Source organism: Balaenoptera ricei, chromosome 13 (genome assembly GCF_028023285.1).
Source record: "Balaenoptera ricei isolate mBalRic1 chromosome 13, mBalRic1.hap2, whole genome shotgun sequence".
NCBI classification, from domain to species: domain Eukaryota; kingdom Metazoa; phylum Chordata; class Mammalia; order Artiodactyla; family Balaenopteridae; genus Balaenoptera; species Balaenoptera ricei.
The window spans coordinates 50,158,261-50,180,175 of record NC_082651.1 but is presented as its reverse complement, the minus strand read 5'-3'; the positions used below and the strand labels follow the sequence as shown (position 1 = coordinate 50,180,175).

Below are 21,915 nucleotides of genomic sequence, written 5' to 3'. Positions count from 1 at the left end.
AAGCTAACATAATTTATATTGTCAATTATATAAATTTAAAAAATTCACTCTCAAAATTTAAGAAATACATATTAAAACAATAAGATAGTACTTCTCATGTATCAGATAGCAAAGATTCTAAAGAATAATACCAGTCAGTGTTAGCAAGATTTCATGGAAATAAATGGGTACAGCCTTTCTGGTGGGTAATTTGGAAGTCATGTGCTTCATAGTGCTTTCTATCCACTTACCACCCTTATATTACTTTTTCCCTTACATGGACCATTCTCTGCAACTCCTGCAGGCACACTTAACAGGATGTATAGTTTATCTCTAGGTTTGTTTTTCTTGGAGTTCTGAAAGCATTTCTGAATTTGCTTTTTAGAAAATTCCTTTAGGGAAAGAAATATCTTATATCTTTTCTAGTATAAAGAATACCTCCTGACTTCAGGCAAATGCTGGATAAATATTAGTTAAAGTAGTCTAGATCATTGATTCTCAGTAGGGTGGCACTACTTCGAAAGGGGTATTTCAGTTGTCACAATAATGGAGGGGGAGGAATGGCCCAGGCTGGACAGGCACCAAGGATACAAGACATCTTGCCATGCAGGGGACATTCGTGTAGGTGAAAAACCTACCTGTTTATTATTGTCTGAGCCTGAAATGTAACATTTATACATTGAAATGCATATATTATAACTTTCTTTCCTTTTACTTTTATCCTAAATTACAGTTAGGTCATTATATTGATTTTTAAATTGAGATATAATTCACATACTGTGAAGTTCATTTTCTTTTGAAGTGTACAATTCAGTGGGTTTAGTATATTCACAAAGTTGTACAATCATAGCCACTGTCTAATTCTAGAACACTTTCATCATCCCCAAAAGAAACCCATTAACAGTCATTCTCCATTCCCCACTCCTCCAGTTGCTGGCAACCATTAATCTACTTTCTGTGTCTATAGCTTTGCCTGTTCTGCACATTTCATATCAATGGGATCATACAATATCTGGCCCTTTATGTTTGTCTTCTTAAACTTAGCATGTTTTTAAGGCTCATCCATGTTGCAGCATGTATCAGTAACTCATTCCTTTTTATTGGTGAATAATATATTGATTTTTGGAAATTATATGGGTAAGAAGTTATATTATCTATGCACTTTATTTCAGGATGGTAAAGAAAGTGTTAACAAAATATTTGTTATAGAAAGGAACATTGGATCAGAGCCACTAATCTAGCTGGAAAGACAAGACACATGTATGTAAAAAGGCAATTAACAACCCAAGAAAACATACTACCAGGGTATAGTTAAATTTTTCGTGGACAAAGGTGCACAGGTAAGGATTAGGCAGAGATCAGATTTGAGTGATAGATCCTTTTCAGTTAATGGATTGGCAAAGCTTGCAGTGAGATACAGCCATCCGAAAGTTAAACTGCCACCCGCATAGGATGCTACTCCATCTAAAGTAATCTCCATTGAGCAATTTTTTCTTCGACAAGCCCCTGGAGTGATGAAGGAAATCAGCGGAAGCAAAGTGAGCGGTCTGGAACTTAATGGATTGATAGCTCCGCGGTGGCAAACCTAAGGGTTCGGTTTTGCTGAGCTGGGAGGGGCCAACACCGACCCCTGCTGGAACTCCGCCGCCGCTTTCCTCTCGCGCCTTTGTCCAGCTGTTTAGGCCCATATCGGCTGCCGTGGCACGGCCACGCTCAACTGTTGGGGGGCGGGGCCTTCGCCAACTATGGCGGGCGAGCTTGAGGGATCTAAGCCGCTGAGCGGGTTGCTGAGCGGCCTGGCTCAGGACGCTTTCCATGGGCACCCGGGCATCACGGAGGAGCTGCTGCGGAGCCAGCTCTATCCGGAGGTGCCACCTGAGGAGTTCCGCCCCTTTATGGCGAAGATGAAGGGGATTCTTAAGGTACCGGTACTCCATGCAGCCTCCGCCGCGGAGCCGAATCTCTTCCCCGCCGCCCTCCGACTCGTCCCCCCAGAAGCTGAAAGGCTTCCCTCCTCAGACCTCCGCTCCAGGGGCTCCACATTACGCTCCTTCAGATCCCCTGCACTCGCTCTGTCCCTTTTCTCACTTTCTTAGGGCTCCCCGCAGCAGTGCTGACCGACACCCACCGGAGAAAACTCTTGGGTTTTGCCTCCAGACACTTCTCTCTTGTGTAGGTCACGATTTCTAGTTGCCTCGGCGGATCTGTGCGCTCCATACTTTTATAAATTAAGAGCGATCAAGCTATCAGCTTTCCCTGGCCGTGGAAGTGTTCAAGAATGTTAAAGTGATCATGTGTATGTCGGGATAAGGGGTGGGTTAGCCGGAGTGAACCCCTGTCAAGCAGTCCACTGTATGGTTAAGAGAGCACGTTCACCAGCTGGAAGTCAAAGCGTAGCTCAGCCTGTCCAATAGAAATGTAATGAGAGCCAAACATGTAATTTTACAATTTCTAGTAGCCACATTAAAAAAGTAAAAAGAAAAAAGTGAAATTAATTTTAACATTTTGTTTAACCTAGTATATCCAAAGTATTATCTCTTCACATGTAATCAACATACAAAATATTAATGAGATGTTTTATATTATTTTTTTCACTAAGTCTTTGAAACCTGGTGAGTATTTTACACTTAAAGCACATGTCAGTTTGGACTAGTCACATTCCAAGTGCTCAACAGTCACTTGTGGCTAATGGCTACCATATTGGACAACACTGGTTTAGACTAAGAACTAGTGATAGGACTGAATCTAGTAATTAAGTGTACTCTAGAGATAATCTGTAAAAATTATTTTTGTGGGCCTCCTATGTGTTAGGAACTCTGTTAGACATGTTATATTTTATTTAATTTGTTTCTTGCAAAAACCTTAGGTGGTGTACACCCATTTTAAAGATTAGGAAACAGGCTCAAGGAGTCTAAGCATTTAGCCTAAACGTTCCACTTTGATTAAAGTCAGTGTTGAAATTTCATCTGTTATCCTTTTGCAGTTACTGTGTTTCAAAACTGCTTATTATACCTTAAAAAGGCAGTTATGTTTTTTTTTTTAAAGATTTTTTTGTTGTTATGGACCATTTTTAAAGTCTTTATTGAATTTGTTACTATATATATATATTTACATCTTTATTGGAATATAATTGCTTTACAATGCTGTGTTAGCTTCTGCTGTATAACAAAGTGAATCAGCTATATGTATACATATACCCCCATATCCCCTCCCTCTTGAACCTCCCTCCCACCCTCCCTATTCCACCCCTCTAGGTGGTCACAAAACACCAAGCTGATCTCCCTGTGCTATGCGGCTGCTTCCCACTAGCTATTTTACATTTGGTAGTGTATATATGTCCATGCCACTCTCTCACTTCGTCCCAGCTTCCTCTTCCCCCCAGCCCCGCCACCCCCTAGTCCTCAAGTCCGTTCTCTACATCTGCGTCTTTATTCCTGTCCTGCCCCTAGGTTCATCAGAACCATTTTTTTTAAGATTCCATATATATGTGTTAGCATACAGTATTTGTTTTTCTCTTTCTGACTTGCTTCACTCTGTATGACAGACTCTAGGTCTATCCACCTCACTACAAATAACTCATTTCTTTTTTATGGCTGAGTAATATTCCATTGTATATATGTGCCACATCTACTTTATCCATTCATCCATCAGTGGACACTTAGGTTGCTTCCATGTCCTGGCTATTGTAAATAGTGCTGCAATGAACATTGTAGTACATGTCTCTTTTTGAATTATGGTTATGAATTTGTTACAATATTGCTTCTGTTTTATGTTTCGGTTTTTTGGCCACGAGGCATGTGGGATCTTAGCTCCCCAACCAGGGACTGAACCCTCACCCCCTGCATTAGAAGGTGAAGTCTTAACCACTGGACCACCAGGGAAGTCCCCTATGTTTCTTTTTTTAAAACTGCTTTTGCTTAGAGGATTTGAATCTGGAAAGAAAAAGCAAAGCAATTATTTCACAGAAAGTAAATGGATTGTCTCATAGAAATGTAAGGAGTAATATCTCATATGTGATTCTAGACATTCTAAGTAATTTTAGTTGATATCATAAATCACTAGTGAATACCTTGTATTTCTATCAAATATTCCTCTTTGAGTGGTCAGAAAAGGTTTCCTAGAGAATTTGACATCTTACCTGAGTTTCTGAAGTGTTTGCTAGGCCTACAGGGGATGAGGATAAGGGACTGCAGGCCAAAAAGTAAGAACAGCACTTGCGTAGGCAATGTCTTAGGATTTCTAAATATTGGGGGCTACTTCTCTCTAGGTGGCCCGTATTTTGATTCTTTTGTTTTGTTATGAGATAAAAATTGCAGTATACTGCGAGAAAAGATTGTCTAGAAACTCTCTCTCTTATTTTCTTTAAAATACATTGCTAAATAATATCTAGGTCTTGCTCTCACTATTTTTAGTCCTCTGCCTGAAGCTAGAATACTTAAGTTTTCTGAGTGGTTTTTGAGTAGCATGGTTCTTTTGATATTGGGAGTAGAATAGAAGATTTGCCTGTGCCTGGCAGCACAGCCTCTGCACAGCTGATTGGTCTGAGGTACCAAGGGAAATAGCCTTCGATTGTTTGACTTAGGGCTGAAACTATGGGCTCAAGATAACATCTAGTTCCAATCTTTATTTACTTTACAAGCAACACTGAGGGATAAAACATCTCTCTAATTCTTATGGAAACATAAAAAGCAAACATGATTTTTAAACAAAAAGGCTTTGAGCAGAGATGGAATGTCTAGCTGCAATAAAAGAGAACATACACAAATAAACATGATGCAAGGATGCTGTAGTATTTGGAAGTAGAGGTCTGAGTAGACTACTGTGGACAGAAAAGCGATATTAGTTCCTTCTGGCAGATTTCTTGGAGATGCCGTTTTTGTTGTTTTTTTTTTCCCCCAAATAATTAATTATTTATTTAAGGCTGCGTTGGGTCTTCGTTGCTGCGCGCAGGCTTTCTCTAGTTGCGGCGAGCGGGGGCTACACTTCGTTGCGGTGAAGTGAAATGAAAGGGCAACCACATAGGGCATTTAGGCTAAGAAAGTAGCTGAGGTGGGGCAGGAAAATGTGGAGCAGCTTCAAGAAATGGTGAATAGCCTAATTTGACCAATGCATGGCCATACCCAATGTGGAGTATTGGTGTAGGAGGCAAGAAAAAGTGAAACAACTTTTTTATTCCTACTAACCTTTACTCCTGCATTTTTAGCAGGGTATTTTTTTTTCCCTTCAATTAAAAAAATTTTGGTAAAATACATAAAACGTAAAATTTATCGCCTTACCCATTTTAAAGTATACAGTTCATTGGTATTAAATACATTCATAATGTTGTGCATCCATCACAACCATCTGTATCTGTAACTCTTTTCATCTTGTAAAACTGAAACTCTGTACCATTAAACAATGACTCCCTATAAACCACTCCCCCACTCCCCACCAGCCCCCACCATTCTACTTTCTGTCTCTATGATTTTGACTACTCTAAGTATCTCATATAAGTGGAATCATACAGTATTTGTCTTTATTGTGACTGTCTTATTTCGTTCAGCATAATGTCTTTAAGGTTCATCCATGTTGTGGTATATGTCAGAAATTCCTTACTTTTTAAGGCTGAATAATAGTCCATTGTATGTATATACCACATTTTGCTTATCCATTCACCTGTCAGTGGACACTTAGGTTGCTTCCTTGTTTTAGCTATTGTGAATAATGTTGCTATGAACATGGGTGTACAAATACTGCTTTGAAACCCTGCTTTCAATTCTTTGGGGTATATACTCAGAAGTGGGATTGCTGGATCATATGGTAATTATGTTTTTAATTTTTTGAGGAACTGCCATTCTGTTTTCAACAGCAGCTGTGTCATTTTACATTCCCACCAACAGTGTACAAGAATTCCAATTTCTTCACATCCTTACCAGTTATCTTCTGTGTGTGTGTGTGTGTGTGTGTGTGTGTGTGTGTGTTTTGCTAGTAGTCATACTAATGAGTATGAAGTGAGCAGGTTATATGTTTTTACATATTGATGAGAGCACAGGTCAAAACAGTTTTTTCTTTTGTCTGTGGAATCTCAACAATCTTGAATTCAACATGCAGGCTAGAATAAAAGCAGTGAGGAAAAATACTAAAGAAAAAAATGTAGGAGTCTAAGCAGAGGGAAAAAACTGAGGATAAAAATGGAGTAGTACCTCAATTGTCATTTGGTGGCCATACCTTTCAATCATCTATAGAACATCAAGTTCTGTAAAGAGAGTGAAAGTGAAAAGGGACAACAGGGATAGGAGGAAAGGAAAGGAGGGATGCGTAACTCCCGGCAGGGTATGGGCAGTGGGTACACGTTAATAATCTCCTTATTGTCAGCTGCCTGCATTCATTTATTCATAGCCTGTGTTTCAAGTTCAGGTGCTTCCTGAGCTGTAGCCTTTCCCTCTAATCTTCACGTTCCTTGCCCGGGTGTAGTGTACTGATTGCTCACATTTGTACTGGTCCCTGTTTTCCACTTGAACTGGAGCTTTTCTACCCTACTTGGCTGGGACATTGACCCTCTGTAGCTTTGCCTGTTGATCACAAAAGGACAAACCCTTCATCTGCTTGTAGATACGTGAAGCTGACTGTTCACTTGATTTAGTTTTATTTTTTGGTATCTCCTGTGAAGCAGTGAAATCAGTGAATTGAGAGTGGTGTGTTTAGTTAAGGAAATGACATCCTATATAAATACTCTGCCTTTTTTTTTTTTAATATTTATTTATTTATTTATTTAGGCTGTGCCAGGTTTTAGTTGGGGCACACGTGATCTTTAGTTGCGGGATCACGGCATGTGGGATCTTTAGCTGCGGCATGAAAGATCTTTAGTTGTGGCATGTGGGATCTTTTTAGTTGCGGCATGCATGTGGGATCTAATTCCCCAACCAGGGATCGAACCCAGGCCCCCTGCATTGGGAGCTGGGAGTCTTACCCACTGGTCCACCAGGGAAGTCCTACTCTGCCGTTTTTATCTAATTTTTTTTTTGCTCACATTTGGAATTTCAGCTTCTCATAGATATGTGTTTGCATACTCTCTATTTCTTGCTCCTGCTGTTAACCTTGCGGGTATGCTCCTTAATTCTAGTTTACTAGAATTCTAGAGAAAGATCTTTAACTATGAAGCTGGATCACAGTTTGTACACTTATGTTCTGTATTCACTACTGCCCTCTGTTGGTGATGATGTTATATTTCATCACTGAAATCTCATGTTAAACAAAAAAAATTTTTTGAATATTTATTTAGGCTCTGCCGGGTCTTAGTTGTGGCATGCAGGCTCTTTAGTTGCGACATGCATGCGGGATCTAGTTCCCCGACCAGGGATCGAACCTGGGCCCCTGTATTGGGAGCGCAGTGTCTTACCCACTGGACCACCAGGGAAGTCCCTAGATCCTGTTTTAGAAGTCTACAAATACATGCGACAGCTTATGGATTGGCCTTCCTATTCCACTTCTGCCTCCTAGTCTATTCTCAGCACAGCTACCAGTGAACCTCTTTTTCCCCCCAACTTTATTGAGATATAATTGACAAATAAACCAGTGATCTTTTTAAAACATACATCATACCTACTAACTCTCCTGCTTTCAACCATTCCATATTCGTGGCTTCACCTCAAACTTCAAATAAGATCCAGTCCTTTTACCATAGCCTTCAAGTCCTTATGATCTCCCCCTTACCTATTTCTCTGATCTCATTGTCTTATTCCAGCCACACTAATCTTGTCTTTATTTAAACCTGGTAGGTGCTTTCTGAATTTCTTTAGGACCTTTGCAGGTAGTTGTCCATATGCCTGCAGTGCTCTTCCCCCAGATATTCATATGGATTGTTCATTTACTTCATTCATTCTCTACTTAAAAGTGATTTCCTATGAGGTCTTCCCTGATCTATACAAAGAGCCTCACCCTTCCTCTCCACTCTTTTTGCCCTGCTTTGCTTATCTTCATACTTAGTACTAACTGAAATTATGTACTTATTAGCTTGTTTATTTGTTGACTCCCCTATTAGAATGTAAGCATTAAGAAGGCAGGACTTTATTATTATTTTTTCCTTTTTTATCACTAACACCTAAAACTTTCTGGCATGTGATATGCACTTAGTAAAAATCTGTAGAAAATGTGAATGAATGAATAGTGCTTAAATGTGGAGATTGCCATTGAAAAGGTAAGCACAGAGAGAAAACCTACACTACTTCTGTATGGGGAGAACTGGAAGGTATAATACTCTGGAAGGTATAATCAGGGGTCAGCGAACTATGGCCCCTGGGAGAGTCTGGCCTGCAGCCCGTTTTTATAAATACATTTTTATTGGAACATGGCCACATGCTCATTCATTTACATCTTGCCTATGACAGCTTTCACCACTATAATAACAGAGTTGAGTGGTTGTGACAAAGATCTTGTGGCCTTCAAAGCCTAAGATATTTACTATCTGAACCTTTACACAAAAAGTTTGCCGACCCCTGTTTCAGAATGTTCTTAAATTCATAATGTTTGGTATTTGCAAACAATATTGTATATAAATTATAAGTTGGTTACTTGACTCAAATCTAAAATAGGAATATTTAGGAAATAGGGATTATTTGCTCTTATGTCCTCTTGAGGAATTTCACTAGTTTGTTCTTTATGCTCATGAGGTTTGTGGTAGATAAAAAATAAGCTTTAATAATTCTGTAGTACTCAGTGTGTGTTCTTGGTAAATAAAACATGGTTATAATTTTTTTTTTAATTTATTTATTTTATTTATTTATTTTTGGCTGTGTTGGGTTTTCATTGCTGCGTGCGGGCTTTCTCTAGTTGTGGCGAGCGGGGTCTACTCTTCATTGTGGTGCACGGGCTTCTCATTGCGGTGGCCTCTCTTGCTGCGGAGCACAGGCTCCAGATGCGCAGGCTCAGTAGTTGTGGCTCATGAGCCCAGTTGCTCCGCGGCATGTGGGATCTTCCCGGACCAGGGCTCGAACCCGTGTCTTCTGCATTGGCAGGCAGATTCTCAACCACTGCGCCACCAGGGAAGCTCTAAAATTTTTGTTTATTAATATAATTTAAAATAATATAAAATTTAATGTAAACTTGAGAATCAAGTTTTTACTGTCAACATATGAAAACTGGTTTAAGTTTATTTGAGAAAATAATATCAGTAACATATTAAGATTTAAAGTAGTAAAAGACTAAGAAATATTTGTATTTTATTTATTTTATTTTATTTATTTTTAAAATTTATTTATTTTATTTATTTATATTTGGCTGAGTTGGGTCTTCATTGCTGCGTGCGGGCTTTCTCTAGTTGTGGTGAGCGGGAGCTACTCTTCATTGTGGTTCATGGGCTACTCTTCATTGTGATGCATAGGCTTCTCATTGCGGTGGCTTTTCTTGTTGTGGAGCACAGGCTCTAGGCGCATGGGCTTCAGTGGTTTTGGCATGCGGGCTCAGTAGTTGTGGCTCGTGGGCTCTAGAGCGCAGGCTCAGTAGTTGTGGTGCACGGGCTTAGTTGCTTCGTGGCATGTGGGATCTTCCCGGACCAGGGATCAAACCCATGTCCCCTGCATTGGCAGGTGGATTCTTAACCACTGCGCCACCAGGGAAGTCCTGAAATATTTGTATTTTAAATACCTGGTTTTGTCTCTTCTCTTGAAGTTATGAAAATTTATAATTTTTTTGAGAATTAGATTGACTGGAAAGGAAAGACCTGTGGTAATACAGTTTTTGTATATCTTATAATGGGGATAGGTCATGTGACGTATGCTGGATTTAATTTAATTTTTAATTTTGCAAACATTCAGCTACCTATATGCTTCTCTTAATAATTTTTATTGTAAATATTAAATTTATTAAAGAAAGTATAGAAATTTGAAATGTGTAAAAACACACAATATCTGCTGACATGACCATTATTAATATTTTTGTACATTTTATTTATCCAACAAATATTTATTAAGCATACATATTTTTTTAATGGAGAGTAGACTTTTTTAATTGGTGTTTTCACCATTGTGTTTAATGTGTTCATTTAAAATTAGAGCTGGTAAGCAACTCCATGAAAGGAACGTCACTAACTAAATGGTTTATTTTACTCCTCCAGTGTAGTAAAATTTTCAATACATCTTGGTTGTCCTTTTTACAAATCCTCCAGAACCTCACGAAGTGCTTGACCCGTGGTGGACAGTAGTAAATCCATCTTCATTAAGCAGCAAATATTAAAAAATAATTGAAATTCTGTTAGAGGTACTAATTGAAGATATTCTATATTTACTTCACCTGACTCCTAAAATGTAAAATAAAAGACAGTGTACAGATACTTAGGCCTGTGTAACAGTGAAGAAAACTCAGCTTGGAAAGAGATGGTCATTGGCCAACAAGAAATTTCAACAAGTTTAGACTTGATGGGATTCAGTGGCCTCTGGGAGATGGGGGTGGGTGGGTGCCCAACCCGGGCACCACCTGGCTTTCCTAAGCATCTTAATTATATACCATGCACTGTGCTTGGGATACAGCAATAAACATCACAGCTATAGTCCCTGCCCCAGTGGATCAGATAGCTCCTGGAGAATATAGGCATTAAGCTAATGGTTAGGGGTATTTGGAAAAGGCAGTCACAGAGTACTCTGTGTCAACTTAAGTAAATTATAGGCAGTTTAGAGTAGCTCCTAGCCCACTTGACAGCGTGAACAAAGAAAGAGAAAAGGGGGGAAAAGTCCTACTTTTAAAAATTTTTTGGCTGCATCGGGTGTTAGTTGCGGCATGTGGGCTCTTCGTTGTGGTGTGCGGGCTTCTCTCTAGTTGTGGCACATGGGGTCCAGAGTGCATGGGCTCTGTAGTTGCGGCACTCGGGCTTTCTAGTTGTGGCACGTGGGCTTAATTGCCCCGCTGCATGTGGGATCTTAGTTGCCCGACCAGGGATCGAACTGGGATCCCCTTCTTTGCAAGATGGATTCTTAACCATTGGAAAACCAGGGAAGTCCCAGTCTTACTTTTTAGATATAGTGGACTAAAAAGAAAAGATAGAAACAGCACAGAACTAACTTCCCTAGTTGTCTAGCCCTGGTCCCAAGGTTGAGGTTTCTCATGAATATGGCTGATGAAAGTCAGGATAATGTCTTTCCTGGATGAGTATATGGCTGCTCTGGGACCTCATTTTCAGTTTCTTGCCTCGATCTTTGGGACCGTATTGGCTCTCAGAGTGTCTCTTGACCAGACCAAAATGTGTGCTGTAGTAGCTCCATCTTCTCACTGGGGCTCAGCTTACTTAACTGTGCCTCTTCTCAGATCCTGAAGCATGTTCTCAAGTAGCTCCTTAAGAAAGGATATATGAGAGGTAATTTTTTTCTTTTTAAGTCATAAAAGATATATTTATTCTAGTCTCACACTTAATTGCTAGTTTGGCTGGGAAGATATTTCTAGGTTGTGAATAATTGAGTCACAGTTTTGAAGGCATTGTTTCACTGAATGTGACCTGTCTTTTTCTCTCTCTGGAAGCTTTTAGGATTTTCTCTTTATCCTTTATTTCCTCGAATGCCATTGATGTATGACTTTCTTTCATTTCATTCTTTGGGCTACTGTGTGCCCTTTCAATCTGGAGACTCATGACCTTTTAGTTCTGGGAAAAGTTGTATTTCTACTTTATTTTCTTTTTTCTTTCTTTTTTTAAAATTGAAGTTAATTGTTTTACAATGTTGTGTTAATTTCTGCTGTACAGCAAAGTGACTCAGTTATACATACATATATATATATATGTGTGTGTGTATATATATATATATATATATATATATATATACATTCTTTTTTTTAATATATTTATTTTATTTTTGGCTGCTTTGGGTTTTCGTTGCTGCGCGCGGGCTTTCTCTAGTTGTGGTGAGCTGGGGCTACACTTCATTGCGGTGTGCGTGCTTCTCATTGTGGTGGCTTCTCTTGTTGCAGAGCACAGGCTCTAGGCGCGCAGGCTTCAGTAGTTGTGGCATGTGGGCCCAGTAGTTGTGACTCATGGGCTCTAGAGCGCAGGCTCGTAGTTGTGGCGCACGGGCTTAGTTGCTCCACAGCATGTGGGATCTTCCTGGACGAGGGCTCGAACCCGTGTCCCCTGCATTGGCAGGCGGATTCTTAACCACTGCGCCACCAGGGAAGCCCTACATTCTCTTTTATATTCTTTTCCATTATGGTTTATCCCAGGACATTGAATATAGCTCCCTGTGCTATACAGTAGGACCTTGTTATCCACCCATTCTATATGTAATGGTTTGCCATCTACTAACCGCAAACTCCCAGTCCATCCCTCCCCCACCTCCCCTCCCCCTTGCCAACCACAAGTCTGTTCTCTATGAGTGTGTTTCTGCTTCATAGATAGGTTCATTTGTGTCATATTAGATGCTACATATAAGTGATATCATATGATATTTGTTTTTCTCTTTCTGACTTACTTCACTTAGTATGACAATCTCTAGTTGCATCCATGTTGATGCAAATGGCATTATTTCGTTCTTTTTTTATGGCTGAGTAGTATTCCGTTGTATCATATCTTCTTCATGTACCAAATCTTCTTTATCTATTCATCTGTCAGTGGACATTTAGGTTGGTTATTTTCTCATCTCTTTTTTTCTCTATTCTCCTTCTAGCACTCTGATTTTTCAAATGTTAGACCTTCTAGATTGAATCCTCAAATTTTCTTTTATTTTCTCATTTTCCATTTATTTGTTTTTTCTTCTACTGTTTGATAGATTTCTCAACTTTGCCTTCTAGCCTTTTCTTTTTTGGCTGCACCACACGTTATACAGGATCTTAGTTCCCCAGCCAGGGATTGAACCCACGCTCCCTGCAGTGGAAGCGTGGAGTCTTAACCACTGGACCGCCAGGGAAGTCCCCTTTCTAGCCTTTTAATTGAATTTTTCATTAGATCATGTTTTTAATTTCCAAGAGTTTTGTTTTGGCATGGACAATATCCTATATTTAGCCAATGTAGGAGAAGAAGAAGTTTTTCCTTGACTCTCTTGGGATTCCTGGCCAGGTCTGAAATTTAAACTGACAAAGACAGATTGACAGGAGAGAAGTGTACAGATTTTTTTTTTAATACATTAATTTAATTTATTTATTTATTATTTTTGGCTGCCTTCGTTGCTGCGTGTGGGCTTTCTCAAGTTGCGGCGAGCGGGGGCTACTCTTCGTTGCGGTGCATGGGCTTCTCATTGCAGTGGCTTCTCTTGTTGCAGAGCACGGGCTCTAGGTGCGTGGGCTTCAGTAGTTGTGGCTTGTGGGCTCTAGAGCACAGGCTCAGTAGTTGTGGCGCACGGGCTTTGTTGCTCCGTGGCATGTGAGATCTTCCCGGACCAGGGCTCGAACCCGTGTCCCCTGCATTGGCAGGCAGATTCTTAACCACTGCGCCACCAGGGAAGCCCTGAGAAGTGTCCACATTGGTTTAATGTAAGTTTTGTGTGACAAGGGAGCCTTCATAAGGAAATGAAAACCCAAAGAAACAGACCTGAGTATTTTATGATATGTTTGATGACGAGTGGACAGTTCATGGAGAAATAGGATAGGTTAAGGAGTATGAGGTAATTGTAGTAAACTGAGGGAATTTAGCAAGGCCTGTTTGTAGGCTTCTTCTTGGCATTCCTTTGTTTTGCGAGATAAGAATGGACGTTCCATTCCTCTGGGTATAGTGAGGGCACCTCTCACATGAGGGTTTTATGACCTGTTTTGAGGAGAAGGGTTGGTGAGGAGGTCAGGGTGACTTTCCTCCTCTTCCTTTTCTTAAATTACTTCACCTTAAGATAGTCAATATGCCAGGGTGCCATAATTTGGGGTAGAATGTCCAGAACCCCATCACCACCAGCCTCTCTTCTCTTTTTTAAAATACAAGGGAGAGCATACAGTACATAATTTTCTGCATTTGGCTTTTTAAAAATTTGACTCTATTTTTTTGAATATGTATTTTTTTCTTTTGGCTGCATTGGGTCTTCGCTGCTGCGCACAGGCTTTCTCTAGTGGTGGTGAGCGTGGGCTACTACTCTTCATTGCGGTGAGCGGGCATCTCAATGTGGTGGCTTCTCTTATTGTGGAGCACAGGCTCTAGGCATGCAGGTTTCAGTAGTTGCAGCACACTGGCTCAGTAGTTGCGGCACACGGGCCCTAGAGCGCTTGGGCTTCAGTAGTTGTGGTGCGTGGGCTCAGTAGTTGCAGCGCGAGGGCTCTAGGCCGTGTGGGCTTCAGTAGTTGTGGTGCAGGCTTCAGTAGTTGTGGCTCGTAGGCTCTAGAGTGCAGACTCAGTAGTTGTGGTGCACGGGCTTAGTTGCACCGCGGCATCTGGGATCTTCCCGGACCAGGGCTCGAACCCATGTCCCCTGCATTGGCAGGCGGGTTCTTAACCAGTGCGCCACCAGGGAAACCGCAATAACCTGGAAACTTTTGTGGAAAGTATTTATGGTAAAAGCAGAGGCTTAAAAGTGAATTTGGTATCAAGTTTACAAAATGACTCGAGGTCACTGCCCATTAGTGATTTCGTTATTGTTGTCAAAGAATGGTTTTACTAGCTTCTCTTTTGAAATTTATCTTGTGGCATATATGCAGTGAAAAAGCCAGTTGTGAAAAAGCCATAATGCTTTTAAATATTGAACTTTCTTGTCTCTGCAGTAGGGTTTTTGGATTTATTATATAATGTTAAAAGATTTTACTGTGTAAGATATTTTAAAATCTGGTATTGGCCTTTCTTTACAAATGAAAAGTATGTAAAGCAGTATCTTTTTGATACTTAAGTCAGTTTAAGAACGAACTTCACCCGTATACGTTTTGGACAGTAAATATTAAGTAATAAGAAATTAACTTGAGTATAAAAAATGGATGCAAAATATCTGGTCTTAACATGTTTAGATCAGGAGACATGAATAGCAGAGACAGAAAACATTTGACTTATTCTGTCATATTTTCAGGATTCATTTGTCTTCTCTTAACTATAAGCAGTAATTCTCTTTTTCTACTTTAGATGGCAGTAGAATATTGGCTTGCTAGTAACACTGATAAGATACGTTGGAAGCAACGTAATGTTTAAAATGTTCTTTCTCTTGAATTGTTCTAGTTCAGAAAACAAAGTTGGCTATTCAACAATAAGAATTTCTTATCCAAAAGAAGTCTAAATATTTGGTTTGATATTTTGAATTTAGTAATATCATTTTCTGGAAAACTTAAAGCTCTGTAAACAGATTCCTTTTGCTATAGTTCTTTAGGTTTTGTGTAAGTAAATTTTGCTAATTTCATTGATGATTTTTAAAAATTTAATTTTATTTTTATAATATATTTTTAACTGAGTTATAGTTGATGTACAGTATTATATGTTACAGGTGTACAACATGGTGATTCACAATTTTTAAAGGTTATACTCTATAGTTATTATAAAATATTGGCTATGTTCCCTGTGTTGTACAATATATCCTGTAACTTATTTATTTTGTACATAATAGTGTGTACCTATTAATTCCCAACCCCTATCTTGCCCCTCCCTCACTTTTGGGAATTAAGATAATAACTCATGAGATGTATTCCTACTTCTCTGAAGGATTGGCAAACAACTGTTTGATGTTATGTTTTTTATGTCACTGAACATCACATGATAAAGCAGCAACTGCAGATTACCAGCTAGAATTTGCAGACTATGTGAATAGGCTCAAATGACCTGTAATGAGGTGTTCTGTAAGTTTTTTTCCTTTCTTTCTTCGTTTAGAGTAAAATGCATATTAATTGAAGACCTTTTTTTGGTTCTCCTAGCTCAAAGCAGCTATTCTAGGTCTGAAAACTTGACTTGGGTTGAAGGAGTTCCTGGGTAGGAATATTTTTAAAGAAAATTTCTATCTTTGATTTACCTATCAAATACAGTCAGTCCTGCTTATTCATGGCTTCTGCATCATAGGATACAGAAGGACGACTGTACTATGCCATTTCATATAAAAGACTTGAGCATCTGTGATCTGTGGACACCAAGGGACAACTGTATTTATTGAGTCCCTAATGTGCTATACCCTGCTCTGTACACAAAGGTGAATGTGATAGTCCATGTCTTAAAGAATCCTGTATTATATGGTAAATTCCTTAAGAAAGGCATAAATAATGTGTTCTGCTAGAATGGATCCTAATTTATAATCCTTATAAACTACAGAAATATAAAAAGTCAGGGGGTTTTGGTCATAATAAAACACCTACTTTTTTTGGCTTTGTTTTAACTTAGAATGTAATTTTTATAAATTTTAACTTCCATTATGGTTCATCTTTAATAAAAATTTATGTTTCAACTAGTTCCTTTAAAAAAAAAAGCCATATGATACTAAATTGTAGAAATTTTGGTATGGGTTGTGTTATGTGTGCTGTATATATGATTAAATTTAATGTTTTTATATGCCAGTATGGGATTATCTCTGAAAGATACTGTTCTCTGTCATGTCATCTGATTTCTTCCACAGTTTTCTATAGAGTTCTTCCCTCCTTCCTCCCTTCCTTCCTTCCTTCCTCCCTCCCTCCCTCTCTTCCTTCCTTTCGGCTGTGACGGGTCTTAGTTGCGGCACGTGGGATCTTTGTTGCCACGTGCGGGCTCTTCATTGCAGCATGCGGGATTCTCTCTAATTGTGGCGTGCGGGGTCCAGAGTGCATGGGCTCTGTAGTTGTGGCGCACGGGCTTAGTTTCCCCGTGGCATATGGGATCTTAGTTCCCTGACCAGGGATCGAACCCGCGTCCCCTGCATTGGAAGTTGGATTCTTTACCACTGGACCACCAGGGAAGTCCCTATAGACCTCTTTCTGTACAAAGAAGCTACCATTTATGAAATCCTTAAATTTCTGTTTTGTTTTTCCTGAGCATATATTACGTAAGAAATAATCAAACATTTACAAATCATTTATCATTTATTTAAAATATGTTTGTTTATTCAAACAAACATTTATTGAGTACCTGCTATGTGCCAGGTCCTGTGCCTGGCACTGGAAATATGAATGAACCAAACTGACAGTTTTCCTGCCTCCTGAACCTTACACTGAAGGGGGGCTGTGATTTCCTGACAGTAAACAACAATATGTGCATAAAGGAATGGTGGCAGAAAATGTATTCATTTTTTACATACTTCCTCCCCTTCACCTCTAATAACCTTTTTTAATCCATTAAAGTCAATGACAGACACTTCCCTGGGATAATGAATCTTAAATCATTAGTATCTTTGATTTTCTTTTAAGAAAACCACTAGATTTTACTTAAAATCAAGGTGATAGATGTTAACATATTAATTTTATATAAATTTCATGTTTAGAACGAAATCTCCTAGTATGTTATTTTTTTACCATCCAGATTTGCTTGGTATATAATAAATTTCTTGGTATAGAGATATAAAGTGACTTAATTTTTCTATTGAGGATTCCACTCCTATACATATATCATACATGAGATGTACTCTTCTTTAGATCTCTTTAATTATCTGTCCCTGAAGTCAGTGGATCTTTGTATCTTTTCTGGCTTTTCAGCTAGTTCCCTAGAAAGAACACTTAAATTTTATTTTCAGATACTTCTTAATTGAATATAGCATACATAAAGAAAGGTACACAAATCACATGTGTGCAGCTTAATGAATTTTCACAAACTGAACATACCCATATAACCAGCACCCTGATCAAGAAACCAAATACTACTAGCACTCTGGAGCCCTCCTTATGCCCTCTTCCTGTCACTAGGCACCCACCTCCAAGGGAAGCACTTTCCTAACTTGTAATACCATAGTTTAGTTTTGCCTGTTTGTGAACTTTATATAAATGGAATCTTATAGTACATACTCTTGTGTCTGGTTTCTTTCACTCACCATGTTTATGAGATTCAGTATTATTGCATATAGTTGTAGAGTCATTCATTCTTATTGCTGTAGAGGAGGGGTCAGTAAACTATGCCCCATAGGCTAAATCTGGTCCCCTGCCTCTTTTTGTACAGCCAGTGAGCTAAGAATAGTTTCTACTTTTTTTAATGGTTTAAGAAAAAGAATTTTTTGTGGCACATGAAAATTATATGAAATTCAAGTTTCAGTGTCCATAATAAAGTGTATGGTTGCTTTTGCTCTACAAGGGCAGCGTTAAGTAGTTGCAATAGAGACGGGATGGTTGGCAAAGCCTAAAATACTTACTGACTGCCCTTTATAGGAAAAATTTGCCAACTCCTGCTGAATACACCAGTGTTTGAATATATCACAATATGCTTATCCATTCTACTGTTGTTGGGGATTTGAGAAGTTTCCAGTTTTTGCCTTATTATGGATAGAAGATACTACTTTTTTAAAATAAATTTAATTATTTATTTTATTTTTATTTTTGGCTGCGTTGGGTCTTTGTTGCTGCACACAGGCTTTCTCTAGCTGCGGTGAGCGGGGGCCACTCTCCTTTGCGGTGGGCAGGCTTCTCATTGCGGTGGCTTCTCGTTGCGGAGCACGGGCTCTAGGCGCACGGGCCTCAGCAGTTGTGGTTGCTGGCTCTAGAGCCCAGGCTCAAGAGTTGTGGCACACGGGCTTAGTTGCTCCGCGGCATGTGGGATCTTCCCAGACCAGAGTTCGAACCCGTGTTCGATGCATTGGCCAACGGATTCTTAACCCCTGCGCCACCAGGGAAGTCCCTGAGTTGTATTTCTTTTGAACTCCTATATAACTGAGATGTGTTCTGCTTTGAAGCTGCAGATAATTAAATATGTTTGTATATTCTTTTCCTCAACTTTTATAACTCTGTTATCTCTCATTGTACATTCTACAGCCTTTCCAATAGTTCTTTAATGGTCTTATGACCTAGTACAGCTAGTGCAGTATTTATCTTTTCTCTCGTTCTTTTTTTTTTTGAATTTTTGAATTGTATTTAATTAATTTTTTTATATAGCAGGTTCTTATTAGTTATCTATTTTATACATATTAGTGTATATATGTCAATCCCAATCTCCCAATTCATCCCACCACCACCACCACCACTTCCGCCATTCTCCCCCCTTGGTGTCCATATGTTTGTTCTCTACATCTGTATCTCTATTTCTGCCCTGCAAACCGGTTCATCTGTACCATTTTTCTAGGTTCCACATATATGCATTAATATATGATATTTGTTTTTCTCTTTCTGACTTACTTCACTCTGTGTGACAGTCTCTAGATCCATCCACGTCTCTACAAATGACCCAGTTTCGTTCCTTTTTATGGCTGAGTAATATTCCATTGTATATATGTAGTACATCTTCTTTATCCATTCATCTGTCGATGGGCATTTAGGTTGCTTCCATGACCTGGCTATTGTAAATAGTGCTGCAATGAACATTGGGGTGCATGTATCTTTTTGGAATATGGTTTTCTCTGGGTATATGCCCAGTAGTGGGATTGCTGGGTTATATGGTAATTCGACTTTTACTTTCTTAAGGAACCTCCATGCTGTTCTCCATAGTGGCTGTATCAATTTACATTCCCACCAACAGTGCAAGAGGGGTCCCTTTTCTCCACACCCTCTCCAGCATTTGTTGTTTGTAGATTTTCTGATGATGCCCATTCTAACTGGTGTGAGGTGATACCGCATTGTAGTTTTGATTTGCATTTCTCTGATAATTAGTGATGTTGAGCAGCTTTTCATGTGCCTCTTGGCCATCTGTATGTCTTCTTTGCAGAAATGTCTATTTCGGTCTTCTGCCCATTTTTGGATTGGGTTGTTTGTTTTTTTAATATTGAGCTGCATGAGCTGTTTATATATTTTGCAGATTAATCCTTTGTCCGTTGATTCATTGCAAATATTTTCTCCCATTCTGAGGGCTGTCTTTTCATCTTGTTTGTCGTTTCCTTTGCTTTGCAAAAGCTTTTAAGTTTCATTAGGTCCCATTTGTTTATTTTTGTTTTTATTTCCATTACTCTAGGAGGTGGATCAAAAAAGATCTTGCTGTGATTTATGCCAAAGAGTGTTCTTCCTGTGCTTTCCTCTGAGAGTTTTATAGTGTCCAGTCTTACATTTAGGTCTCTAAGCCATTTTGAGTTTATTTTTGTGTATGGTGTTAGGGTGTGTTCTAATTTCATTCTTTTACATGTAGCTGTCCAGTTTTCCCAGCACCACTTATTGAAGAGACTGTCTTTTCTCCATTGTATATCCTTGCCTCCTTTGTCATAGATTAGTTGACCATAGGTGTGTGGGTTTATCTCTGGGCTTTGTATCCTGTTCTATTGATCTATATTTCTGTTTTTGTGCCAGTACCATATTGTCTTGATTACTGTAGCTTTGTAGTATAGTATGAAGTCAGGGAGTCTGATTCCTCCAGCTCCACTTTTTTCCCTCAAGAATGCTTTGGCTATTCGGGATTTTTTTTGTCTCCATACAAATTTTAAGATTTTTTGTTCTAGTTCTGTAAAAAATGCCACTGGTAATTTGATAGGGATAGCATTGAATCTGTAGATTGCTGTGGGTAGTATAGTCATTTTCACAATATTGATTCTTCCAATCCAAGAACATGGTATATCTCTCCATCTGTTTGTGTCACCTTTGATTTCTTTCATCAGTGTCTTATAGTTTTCGGAGTACAGGTCTTTTACCTCCTTAGGTAGGTTTATTCCTACGTATTGTATTCTTTTCGTTGCAATGGTGAATGGGATTGTTTCCTTAATTTCTCTTTCTGATCTTTCGTCGTTAGTGTATACGAATGCAAGAGATTTCTGGGCATTAATTTTGTATCCTGCAACTTTACCAAATACATTGATTAGCTCTAGTAGTTTTCTGGTGGCATCTTTAGGATTCTTTATGTGTAGTATCATGTCATCTGCAGTGACAGTTTTACTTCCTCTTTTCCAATTTGTATTCCTTTTATTTCTTTTTCTTCTCTGATTGCTGTGGCTATGACTTCCAAAACTATGTTGAATAATAGCGGCGAGAGTGGACATCCTTGTCTTGTTCCTAATCTTAGAGGAAATGCTTTCAGTTTTTCACCATTGAGAATGATGTTTCCTGTGGGTTTGTCGTATATGGCCTTTATTATGTTGAGGTAGGTTCCCTCTATGCCCACTTTCTGGAGACTTTTTAACATAAATGGGTGTTGAATTTTGTCAAAAGTTGTTTCTGCATCTATTGAGATGATCATATGGTTTTTATTCTTCAATTTGTTAATATGGTGTATCACATTGATTGATTTGCATATATTGAAGAATCCTTGCATCCCTGGGATAAATCCCATTTGATCATGGTGTATGATCCTTTTAATGTGTTGTTGGATTCTGTTTGCTAGTATTTTGTTGAGGATTTTTGCATCCATATTCATCAGTGATATGGGTCTGTAATTTTCTTTTTTTGTAGTATCTCTGTCTGGTTTTGGTATCAGGGTGATGGTGGCCTCATAGAATGAGTTTGGGAGTGTCCCTTCCTCTGCAGTTTTTTGGAAGAGTTTGAGAAGGATGGGTGTTAGGTCTTCTCTAAATGTTTGAATAGAATTCACCTGTGAAGTCATCTGGTCCTGGACTTTTATTTATTGGAAGATTTTTAATCACAGTTTCAGTTTCATTACTTGTGATTGGTCTGTTCATATTTTCTATTTCTTCCTGGTTCAGTCTTGGAAGGTTATACCTTTGTAAGAATTTGTCCATTTCTTCCAGGTTGTCCATTTTATTAGCATAGAGTTGCTTATAGTAGTCTCTTATGAACCTTTGTATTTCTGCAGTGTCAGTTGTAATTTCTCCTTTTTCATTTCTAACTTCATTGATTTGAGTCCTCTCCCTTTTTTTTCTTGATGAGTCTGGTTAAAGGTTTATCAATTTTATCTTCTCAAAGAACCAGCTTTTATTTCATTGATTTATGCTATTGTTTTCTTCATTTCTATTTCCTTTATTTCTGCTCTGATCTTTATGATTTCTTTCCTTCTACTAACTTTGGGTTTTGTTTGTTTTTCTTTCTCTAGTTGCTTAGGTGTAAGGTTAGACTGTTTAT

General features: G+C 38.8%; 1 protein-coding gene across 2 annotated transcripts in view; it reads left to right on the top strand.

Moving 5' to 3' along the window:
- The first annotated feature begins 1,685 nt into the window (after positions 1–1,685).
- The window catches only part of COMMD1 (copper metabolism domain containing 1), a 144,911-nt gene continuing 124,681 nt past the window's right edge, over positions 1,686–21,915 (top strand). For both annotated transcript variants that reach the window (XR_009506438.1, XM_059942694.1), the window contains exon 1: positions 1,686–1,901. Coding sequence is in view for 1 of the 2 variants with exons in the window: in XM_059942694.1 (XP_059798677.1) it covers positions 1,725–1,901 (177 nt within the window). In the remaining variant the exon portion in view is untranslated. The remainder of the gene's footprint in view (positions 1,902–21,915) is intronic.